Raw genomic sequence first — 12572 nt, forward strand, 5'->3', positions numbered from 1 at the left:
ATGGTCTAAAACGTCATCTATAAATTCTGTTTTTTTTTTAATATTAAACGAAATAAGTACGTATATAGTTCGGTAGCTTTATTTAGGTAATTTAATAATCTCCGCGAACAGTATTTTAAGAAAGCTTTAAATAAACCTACGCGATAAATAATAAAAATTTTGAAGATATTCATATCGTGGTAAGGATTTGGGATATCCTTAGATATGCTTCACGATTCAAAAGTATGTTTTTCTCTTAATTTTGTAAACGGATAGCATTGTCCTTTTAATTTCATCTTCGGCTGTATTGTAACGTGTTTTGTTTGACAAAAACAGAGAGTTGGTTGACTTAAAAAAGACCTCAAGATAAGTGAAGTTTATTTTGTGTTTTATAAATTCTATTGATCATAAAAGTTGAGTTTACACGACATCGTCGGAACTTTTTTCCGTTTGGACGCACAAACTACCAATCAATCGTCCTTAAAAGTACTGACGGAAAGTTACAAATAATGTAATGTAGATTAGTAGATAAGGCACAAAAAGTGGAAAATCTACTTTGAAGAATAAGTACACTCTAAAAGTTAATCTCTTTTTTTTTTTAATTTTCTGAAAATACTACAAATTGCTGATAAAGACGCTGTTCCATTACGTGTACGAAATACAGTGTAAACTCTATATAACGACACTTAAGGGACTGAACATTTTTCGGCGTTATAAAGAGTGGTCGTTAAATGGAGAGAAATAAAAGATATTATTTTACTATTCTATAATAACATGCATTTACCAATATAGTACACATTTTGCACACGAACATTATTATTCGTACATTGCGTATAGCCTGTTGTCTTCGTCTGATGTTTTTTGCTGTTCCAATATTTTAATTGTATTTTGTTACGCATCTTACTCATATCTTGAGATACTGCTGGATCAATTTGATTATATAAAAAGTATTTTTTTAATAGTTTTTCTGCATCAAGTCCTTGTTTGATGCTTGGTGGAGGGACAGGATCCTCTTCTTCAACAACGTACACAGCTGCAGTTCTTATCTATTTCGGCAACTTAGAAAGTACTGCTTAATGGTTTATAATGCCGCATTGTTGTCGTTAAATCGAGTGAGCGTGACGCTATATAGAGTGCAATATTGTATAGATAACAATGTAAACCAACCAAAGTCAAGCAATTTGGACGTTTTAAGGAGTTTTTCGTTAAATCGAGTGACGTTATAAAGAGTTTACACTGTATGTCCTATATTCTTTGGACTAACTCCTTGCACCATATATATGATTACATTTGTTTTCCGTGCCGTTTCGTCCATCCGATTCCGATGTGTGTGTGTGCTTACCTTTATAGGTACATATATATATATAGATTGACAGATACGCGATCAAAAACTGTCATGCTAACAATTTTGTTCTTCAATATTTATTCATCAATTTAATTGCAGGTATACCTTCATATCTATAGATAATGTAGAGTACAAAAATTTCCTATTGAGAGACAAACAAAAAAATAATCACATAAGTATGTTTGCCGATAACTCGATTTGACGGTTAGTAAAGAGGTTTTCAAACAGGAAAATGGGGTCATAAAAATTTTTACGGATTCCTGAGATAATTGTCAAAGGATTAGCTTAATCGCTACTATTGACAACAAATTAATACGGCCTTGATTGAGTAGTAATATAATAACTTGTACGAAGAGGTTGTACGAATGAGAGTGCATTGTGCATGATTATGGGTTGTGTGTTTTTCTCAGGGAATGTCAATAATGTTTGTATCCAGATTAACAAAAAATGGTAAACAAAAAAACACTTCATGTACGTGTACATAATTATGAACATGTACTTGTGCACTTTGGACAATAGAATAATTGTACAATTGTACTTATTGTATGTTCCAAACTGCACCTGTGGTTATTAAGTAGACATATAAAGAAAGTGCTAGATTAGTGTTTCTTTGTCTAGAAGTAATGCATTACTTGTTACGCATTGATAGCTCGAAATAGAAAATGAAACGGATTAGAACTACAAATAGGTAGGTAATCTTGTATTATAAACTTGTTCGCCAAATTGTGTAACCGAATTGGGTTACGATTCGTAATTTTCGACCATGAACGTTTCTTGTTTCTTATATTAATTAATTATTATATTGCGAAATATGGCGGTTGAGCAATGATTTTCTAAAAGTCGTTTTTTAACTGTGTAAAACAACCCATTCGCTTTGGTTCTTTTAAGCTGAATTATTTTGCATTCTGTGTGGAATTGTTTCCGTTTTGATTTAATTGTATTTAGTNTAAATATTTACATGCCTAGAAATGTATAAAAATTGGCATATTTATTAACTTTGAACCCCCATAACTTTTTATGGGGGTGAGACCGCCACGAACTTTTTATGGTACAGTGGTGGGGGAGACTTCCTCTTTCGATCCTCCACCTCCACCCACTTGAAAATAATTTTTTTATTGAATTGTATTGGAATTACAGTGTATGAAAATTGTCAAAATAATCAATTCTCATAACTTTTTATGGGGGTGAGACCGCCACGAACTTTTTATGGTACAGTGGTGGGGGAGACTTCCTCTTTCAATCCCACCCACTACACCCCCGAAGGGGGTGAGGGCTATAATCTAGACCTTTGCCAATATAAAAACCAGGAAATGCCTAGCAATCTATATCGACCGATCAGACAGAAGCTTATCAAATAAAGTGAATAAAGATGCAGTCAATAAAAAGTAATACAAAAATTACAAGTATTGTTTCTCATTGACTAGAAAGCAACCATATTTAGATTATAAATAAAACATTATATTAACTTCTGGAGAAATTTAGACGTCAGTCAACTAGCCCAAAAACTAGCAGCACATATGACAATGATCGCAAAAGCCATTCTCAATTTATCCTTATAAATGCTTAGTACCTTAGAATTTTACAATTTATGTAATCGTTATTGTTGTACGGTAAACATGCTAAATTGCTTATTTATCTATTTTAAACATTCCAACCAGTGTTTTTTTTTAAAGAGGCATTTTCTTACAGATAGGTAAAACATTCCGAGTGTACTAGCCACATTAAAATAATTTTCATTTACAGCTATACAAAAACGTTTTTACATCCAGATTTCTTTTGCCCTTTGGATATAATAATGTTTTATTATCGTACAAGTGTTATTAATTTATAAAATAGCTAATTTTCCTTGACATACATGGCTTGTACCTACAGGCACACATTCACGTTTGACTATTCAAACGTGAATTGTTGAACGTATTAATTGTTTGAACCATATAGAAGAGAAATGCATGTACCTTTTATAATTATTTTTGCAATATTTGTTACGTAAACAGTGGAATTTCGATGATACTAACAGTTTTTTCTTTATCTACAGGATGGAGATGCAGAACAAAACTCTCCCAGAGGAGAACCGGAAATCTTGGTTTGGATCAAAAACTAGTTATAGTTTGGACCAAAAGGAAAAAGGGTGAGTTGTTGATATCCACCAAACTTTTACTGCAAAAATTTTGTAGGCTTTTTCTAATTAGTTACGCATACATTATTTACAGTTACCGTATCGTAGTAATCCTGTGCCTGTAACTTCAATAATAATTTAAAAAGTGAAAGGGAAACAATCGTGTATTGTTGTGAACGGTCAATTCAAGTCGCTACAATAAACTAACATGTAACCAATATATGCATGAAATAGTTAATCAACGTTATGACGTTGTTTAGTTAATTAGTTTTATTGGGACCGATTAATTAATTCTATCTTAAATGTTTCTGATAGCGCTTAAACTTTCGTAAATAAAGTACTCTAAAGGGTGGTTCACGCAACTCCATTTCAGGTCCGAGCCGTGTGCGCCGAGTGCGTATTACTGAGCGTAGGTTTGCATTCATGTAACATCGAGTGAAATATAATAAAAAGTCAGGATTTAACGTACAAACTGTCAGCTGCCATATCCACACTTCAGGTTTGAGGCACGGCCTGGCGTGATATATTTCATAAAAAAAGGGCAGTACAATTTGTCTCAGTGCTTTAGTCCATAGCCGGGCAAACTCGGCTCTTTTGACTCCCGAGTGCTCCTCAGGTATAGCCAACGAGCTCCTCATTGCTCCTGCGATTGCGAGCGAGATGATTCCTTCCTTTTCTTATCCCTTTCATTTCATAGGTGAGTCCCCTCTTCCATAGTCGAACCCAATAGCATTACGAACGTAGTCCGGCATGCTACCCCTGAGCTGCGGGACGATCATTAGAAAATTGTCGTAGATACTATTTGAGTTGCGAGAGAGGCTTCGCTCGTCTACGGGATGAAGGGGCTTGATATGGGCGTGGAAGGGAGAAGAAAAAGAGGAATCGATATGGGCCATTACTGCTTACTCTCTCGTACTCATTGAAGGGTATGCAGTGACCCAAACTAACCTCAGGTAGAGGCTCCTAAGAAGTTAAAGTTTGGCCGGCTCTAAAACGGTGTAGCGTGAACCATCCTTTATTATGTTACCGGAAAGCGGCGCTGGAATAGAAACTAACGTAATAATAGCATACAATAAACGAGTGTAATTGATGTTGTTGCACATCTTCAATAAAATAAATTCAAGAGGGCTAATGATGATGATTCAATCGCATGTTCATGTACTGATGGCTAGTTTTCAACGTAACCATTCTGTGTAGTTAAGCTTTCCAATAGCCTCTTCATAAAATGTTGTTGCTAGACGTTGTCTTGAAGCTACTCCTGAGTAGGGATGCGGGAAGAGCAGGGAAAAGATAGAATCCACTGGGGGCTAGATTGGAAAGCCATAAAAAACAAGTTGTTCTGATTCATGATCCACTAAAATTGTTTAGAGAACCTTTGGGTTGCTCCAGCGCTCTGACTACAGTTGTTGGTACCATGGATCAGAATAATTCTGGAAGGTCAGAACGGTTTCTGTTTTTTTTTTCCTTTTAAAGGTCTTCCGAACTAGCTCCGATTGATTTCTATCTTTTCCCTGTCTTTTTCGCTTCAAAACTGATAAGTGGGTGCTTCTAGACGAGGATTTGGGAAAGTTTGTCTATAGGTACCACAAATACCTCAGTAGTCAGAATGATTGTGTCGAGGACTAACCATAAGTATATCACTATTAGTGATAAAATAATTTGTTTATACTCACTTGACTTTTATTTATGCTGCAGAGGAAAATAATCAAAAGAGAGTCAATATCATCAAAATATCGTTATCAATGGGGTTAATGCATCATCATTTTCTTACTTAAGAAATGAATTAGAGTACCCATAACTTATAATATGGAGCAAATCAGACAAGGTCGTTTTACACTTGACCGAAATTTTTAAAGTGCTTAGCTACCTACGTATTTGTTGATAGTAATCAACAACAGGGCGAAATAACATACAACATACACAATATTTGTGTTTATTGAAACGAATTTTTTAAAATCAATATTGCTTGTATGTTACGTGTAAATAATTGATTCAGTTAATTGGTTTTTATATGTTTTTTTTTTTATTAAACTTAAATACACGTTTCTGGTTTTTATGCATTTCTTGGAAATTACCAGTTGAACTGGAATAATGGAATATTTTCTCCCGGCGACCGTATTGCAATAAATAAATAACATACGTAAGTGAAAACCGTATACAAACGACAAGAAAAACGATGTCTGAAGTGAGTAGTCAGCCTACTTTCTCGTCGGCCCTTGTTCTTCAGTCTTTAGCAATAATTTGCAAAATTTGTACCACACAGAACTGCAATCAGGCGCCTCAATCATCTTATAAATCGCTTATGATTGCTTAAATGCACAAATATTACAACACAACTGATTTCATAACACCGATTAATTCTTCACTATATTATCTCTATTACTCTATCTTTATAGTCATTATAGTCATGATTTGTACAGTGCCCGAACGAAATTGTTACGCGATTCTGATATTTATTTATTTCCGTTTTACTTATGTAGACATATCTAATAAAATAAAATGGTTAAATTGTTAGGACCTTTGATAAAAAAAAAAACAAAGGAAGTAACTTTTGATTTTGTTTTGTTTCAGTTATGAAGAAACGCAGAGCATGGGTTTTCAATCGAAAGATCCCATAATAGCGATCCAGATGCCAGACAAGGCGAGTAAAGAGAAAGAGGCCATGGGCGCTGTAGCACAAAGAGGCCACGGAGGTCATGGTATATCAGTTGAACACCCAACGTCGTAAGTACCAGAGGTAATGACGGTTTGTTTATTACCTCTTGAAACTTTGTACTTTTTTTATCGGTCAATGAAAAAGTCTGAAGCGTTTTTGCGTACAGTTCACGTATGTGGTAAAATTTTGATAGGATACACAAGGTGCCATTTTATAGTAAAACTAATGGCGCGAAATTTTTATTATTTTTAATGAAGTGCGATAGGTTTGAATATAATATTGCCTCAGCTGTATCTGACGGAGAAATTGCAGAGTACGAGAAAAATATGTTTTAACAGTTATACTTGGTTTAGTTTCTGTCGAGATATGACCTTCAGTTTGACCAGCGCAAACTAGTAAAGAACAGTACTAGGCTAGAAAAGGAAGGAGACAACTCTTAACCGGTGAGGAGCGTATAATCCGTACAGTACTGCATGGAAAAATTGACCATTTTATTCACTACAATTGCATTGCTTAAATGTGCTGTTATTTATACCAATTACTACTGAAAATATCAACGAGATGTTTATTTATATTTGAAGACATATTAAAGGCTTTAATGCTTGTTTTCGACTCGCACTACTATTCATGATTGAACAAAACTTTTGGCAGGTACTGTATGAAAAAGTATGTTTAATGAACAAGAGTCGAGANAGCATCCAAGACATTGGAAGGAGCACATCGCTAGAGAAAGTAAATGAAGTATAAAAACAATCTTTCATTATTAATAATAGTTTCGTCAAAATACTTAAACAATTAGTAACTTATTAAACCTAAAAGATACAGCTGCTGGGGCAGTTTTACATTCGGGAAGGGCATTTAAAGTGCAATTCCTTAATCTATCACGCCATAATTAACTTGTCCCAGTCTTGGTATTGGTTTTAGTCCTGCTCAATTACTTCTAGTCTAGTCTAGTCTAGTCTAGTCGAGGCGCTACCTTTGTTGTAGTTGCGAAATTTAAATTTCTAACGTAATAATCTCCTCAATAAATATTATGCGTACAATTTATTATTTTATAGATTGTCTATTACAATATAAAAACAGTATTTTTCATTAGATATAAATGTAGGTACTTGTTAATCCGTTATTGTAAATTATTGGGTTTAGGTAACATTTGTCGATAAATATTTACTTAATACAAATGGTGATAAATATTGAGTAAATTGCGTTAAAAGATCAACATTTTGACCATAAATAATACTTACGCAACCCTTTGAGATAATCAGTCCGACTTAAAAATTAATTGTACTATGTGGGCGTTTCAAATTTAAATTGTTTATATTTGCAATAGGTATTTAATTAGCCAATGTAACAAGGTTACATTACAAGCATACGTTAATTTAAATATCACAGTAATGTACAATTAAAATAAAAAATTAAAAAGTAATTAGAAACCAAAACAAAAAACTAATGAGTTGTTTGCAATTTTAAATTATTCTTTACCATCTATTTAATTTGATTTCCATTCTAAATATAATTATTAATAATAAATTGTAACATACATACCATTTTTTCTTTTGTTTAATTTTTAATTGAACATTACAACCTTTTATTTAAGTTCGTTATTTATTATCTCTTAGAACACTTTGTAGATAGTGCATAAAAGAGTATTGTGTGTAGGTGCTGATTTTAATTGCAAATATTATATTTTATGTTGTAGTTTGTTCAATACATTTAAAAACAGGTGAAGTTATTAACTAAAGCATTTCTTCAAGAATTACATACGTACACACATATTTGTATGTAAAACGCATTCAAGAAACGGTTTTTTTTAAGGAATGCGGATACTTTTCCTTTGTCCAACCTTGGAATAAAACTTCAGATAATAATTACTTCCACGTAATTAATTTGGGCGTATGTATTAGATTTTCGAAGTGATTAATTATGAATTATAAGTGCCAGGAAAGGTTACAAATTAGTAAATTTTTCACACCTTTACATAATAGAAAACATGAAAAAATGAGACACTCAAAAATAATAAATAATAGAAACTGAAATTCTATTAGGAAAATACAGAGCACCCATTAAAAAAAGTCTAAATAGCCGTGGTATTGAATATTTTACTTATGCTGGAACTACTTCTAATTTTTCACATAATTTAATAATAATAATGAGCAGAATATTAATAATAACCGTATAATATTTAGTAGGCATGAAATTATATGATTTCCAAAGTATAATGGAATTGATTGATTCATAAACTTATTAGAAAATATTAATGAGTCAAATATTCGTAGAATTTTGAGTAGACCTATTAGCGATTTGTGCGTAAAACCATTCATGAATGAAGAACCAAATTAAAAAACAATAACAGTATCAAAAACAATAACAATAACAATATTGTATTGGTAAAGTTAATTCCAATTCAATCGTTCATAATTAACATAAGAGTTTCTCAACTGTCTTACTTATTACCGATTCATAAGTAATTCCAGTATTCAACATCCAAGACACCAAAGTTATTTTAATTGATTTTGCACGTCTTTGTTTATTAATTACTACTCCTCACATTATAAACAACCACACCAATACTTTATTATGACTTTTTAATGTGAAAATTATACATAACAACAAACAAGATCGATAGAGAATGTAAGTTGTATCATCGAAAAGTGAATTTTAATTTTGACGTCAGCATCCGCGTAAACGGTGGCTGATAGATAGCTATTTGTATGCATGAAGAGGAACAATAATCAATATGTATGTATACGATGAAGTATAAATTTTCAAATTTGATGACATTAAGCACTGGTCAACTCGCAGCGTAAATTACGTAGGTCATAGAAAATGTCTTCCTATGTAACGGAAGGAAATGAGATAAGAATTAAGAGATGATGGTTGACTGTTAGATTTATGTCTTTTAGTGGATATAAAAGCAACTAGATCACCTAAATAAAGACTTTCAAGGACAAGATAGGTTAATAAAAAATAATCAATGCTTGTAATTTCTTCCAAACTTTTTTTATGAAAAATTATTATGATTTGAAACTTGTAAACTTAGAAATACGTATGTAACAACTCTCAACATTTTCCTTCGTTTAATATGTCTTCCCAAAAAGTCAATTCAATGGGAAACTGCCCATTTCATATAGATGTGAGCAGTCTTCCCTAAAATCTGCAAATTGAGTTAACTGTGTAAAGATTTGCACTGAAACAATGAAACTAATTTTTGCGTCCATATCAAAAATTGAGCGAATATAAAGATAGGAGACGAAAAATTAGAAGAAGTGGCTGATTTTGGGTATCTAGGAAGTCAGATAAGTCAGAACGGAAGGAGTAGTAAGGATATAAAGTAGAGGATAATGCAGGGTCGAGTCGTCTTCAATAAAAAGAAATTACTTCTATGCTCGCGAACGGTTAATTTAGAAATTCGAAAAATATTGTTCATAACGCGGCGCTGTACGGGTGCGAAACATGGACGGTGGGCACTGCGGAAAAGAAAAGGTTTGAAGCGTTCGAAATTTGGTGTTACAGGCGAATGATGAGGATATCGTGGATAAAGTAGGTTTACAAATGAAGAGATATTAAACAAAACAGGAGAACAGAGGACTCTATCAAAATAAAAAAAAAAATAGGCGAGATAGGTTGGTAGGGCACTTTCTCAGGCATGAAGGTCTAGTCAGAAAGGAGAGTTAGGAGGGGTAGAGGTAGCTCTAGATTAGATTACTCTTCGCAAATATTGTTAAGGATGTGGGTTGTTCTAGTTTTAGGAGAATGCGAAGTTTAGGTCAAGATAGGAAAGAATGGAGGTGCGTTTCTAGCCAGTCTTAGGACTGACGACTTTATGATGATGATCAAAAACTGACAGACATTCAAATTGAAGACATTTTGCACACCGAGGGGTAGAAAAAGATCAAGTTAGAGGTGTGGTTACGAATCTACTGAAAATGGCTAATTGGCAAAAATAAAAAAAAATGTCTAAAAATCCCCGTGACCTTTAGCAGCTTCTGATCCGAGGTGAACCACAGACGTGAATGTAATTTAATATATAGCAACATATACACCAACGTGGTATAAAGTGACTAGATCACCTTAGAAGTATTTTTTATTTATAAGTAGCATTTTTTATGGCTATAATCGATATCGGAAAATTGCAACGCTTATTTATGTGAACATGTGTAAATTGACCTTGAGTTTGTAGATAATTAGAATCTAAAGAATTTTTTAATGATGAGGTAAACTGCGATATATAGTAAAATGGCGTATTGTTCTTTGTGAAGGACATTTAAAGTATCTCATGTAGATATTTATGTTGTTATATAATTTTATGAATTCAATTTTGATCAGACTATAAATTAAGACAAAAAAACACTGTTGGAATTCCAAAACGAATGTTTTTGATCTGTACTTGTTGAAGGATATTTTTGTTTATTTTCTTACATATTTTATGACTGTTTTGTTATTTTAATTTTTATAATTTTTGAATAATTTTCGATGTTAGTAAACTATTGGTCTAGAAAATTATTACCAACATTTGAGTTTTCATTAAAAAAAAAAATACATGAAACTTATGATAAAGTTTTTAAAGTGAACTGAAGATTATCTTTTTGTTGTTAGATATGGCGAAACGTTGATGCATCTACTAAAAGGAAATGTAGGCTCTGGAGTATTTGCCATGGGGGATGCTTTTAAAAATGCTGGGATTGCAGTGGCGCCTGGATTGACATTATTTTTAGGATTTATATGTGTTCATAGTATGCATTTATTGGTGAGTTTTCTAATTAATTAAGAAAATATGATTTTGCCTTAAACCTATTGGGGCCTAACGGGGCTTTCAATAAAAAGCTACTGACTTCTTAAACTTCTTTTGTTCCTTCATTTTTTAATATAACTTGGAATGTTTAAAAACTTCAACATGATAGAGGGAAATAGAGCTGTTTATTTTTTCGATTCGTAATAAAGTTTTTCGAAAAAGCTCAGGCACATCTGCGTTATACTGTTGTTAAATCCATTGAGATATCTACTTGGTGTGTGTTGCCCTTTCCTACCGTATCTTTATACTGTTTCTTTACCGAGTTACAATGTTATGTGCCACAGTAAAAATTTATATTGACATTAGTTTCATTCAGCCGTTGATTTTCGTAGAAATTCGATATTCTCTATGAAAAAGATTTCGAGTTACAGAAGTTCGAATATACTTTATATGAAAAGCATTTCTAGGGAATTAAAACTTGGGTTAAATGCGGCTCAATGAGCCCACTAAATAGCAGCGATATGCTAGAAAATGGGAACAAAGGGTAAGGGTACGGTTTTTAAAGTAAGAAGCAGCGCTTTCTCGTGCGGCCCAGTTCAACTTTTGGCAGCTTGCAGCACCTATGTATACGTACCCTAATTTGTTTTGTAACTTGCATTAGATAAGGGATGAAATGAAGTTATACTTTTTCTAATAAACAATAATAATTAAACAGGTATCGATTATAGGTAGTAATGTGACCTTTTAATTTTAGCTGGGCGCTTCCAAGAAAATGACAGAAAAACTAAAATTAGAGAGTTCACCTGATTTTGCTCAGACTGTAGAACTTTGCTTTGCAACTGGACCTCTTTCTTTAAGGAAAATTGCGCCCTACATGAGAAAATTAATAAATCTCTTTCTATGTGTAACACAACTTGGCTTTTGTTGTGTTTATTTTGTTTTTATTTCAACAAATATAAAACAGGTAATTTATGAATCTTTTTAAATGATCATTTTACACTCTAATTTCAAATTATCATTATCGACTTCAACGGATGAACACCCTGTACATTTATAATTGTAGGTAGTTGACTATTATGGTTTTAAAATGGACGTCCATTTACACATGGCAATTGTTTTGTTTCCCATTTTGTTGACCTGCTTTATCAGGAATTTAAAATATTTGGCGCCGTTCTCGATAATTGCTAACATTTTAATGTTAGCAGGGATCAGTATTACTTTATATTACACTAGTGTCGATTTACCTTCCATTACTACAAGACACTACGCTGCTGACATACAGAAATTGCCTCTATTTTTTGGGACAGCATTATATGCTTTCGAAGGAATTGGCTTGGTAAGTAAATTTTTATTTTTATGAAAATTAAAAACGTATTTTAAAATGAAAATGATAATCACACTTTTGGGTTTACTGAGTTCAAATACCGCTATCGGCTACAGGAAGTTTAATTTTTGTAAACGCTGAAAGAACAATTTTGAAAAAAGATGTATTTTTGAAGTGAAACTTCTTTACGAACGGTAGGTTAAGTTCGTTTCATGCGAGTTCCTATGTAACGAAATCATGCAACGGATGTCCCCCTCTACTCGGCCACGTAGTCGAGTTCGTAGTGGGGATCGCTTGAGCCGTGAGCGCGCTTCAATGCAACGTTAGTTACAGACAACTCCGGCATGTATAGTGTAAAATTTAAATTCATAGTGTACAAATAATACCATTAAACCAATTCCTTAACCCCTATCCCGGTAT

At 32.9% G+C, this 12572-nt stretch overlaps 1 protein-coding gene across 4 annotated transcripts in view; it reads left to right on the forward strand.

Annotated features, from left to right (window-relative positions):
• LOC108740825 (proton-coupled amino acid transporter 1) overlaps positions 1–12572 on the forward strand; it is a 37576-nt gene that overhangs the window by 21583 nt on the left and 3421 nt on the right. For 3 of the 4 annotated variants that reach the window (XM_025980941.1, XM_025980942.1, XM_025980943.1), the window contains 5 exons: positions 3360–3452; positions 6012–6164; positions 10693–10843; positions 11583–11792; positions 11892–12164. In XM_025980941.1, coding sequence (XP_025836726.1) covers positions 3361–3452; positions 6012–6164; positions 10693–10843; positions 11583–11792; positions 11892–12164 — 879 coding nt within the window. In that variant the 5' untranslated portion in view covers position 3360. Of the gene's footprint in view, positions 1–3359; positions 3453–6010; positions 6178–10692; positions 10844–11582; positions 11793–11891; positions 12165–12572 lie in introns of those variants that run through there. The other variant, XM_025980944.1, reaches the window with a different exon arrangement.

This window comes from Agrilus planipennis, unplaced genomic scaffold (genome assembly GCF_000699045.2).
Source record: "Agrilus planipennis isolate EAB-ADULT unplaced genomic scaffold, Apla_2.0 scaffold2, whole genome shotgun sequence".
Lineage (NCBI taxonomy): Eukaryota > Metazoa > Arthropoda > Insecta > Coleoptera > Buprestidae > Agrilus > Agrilus planipennis.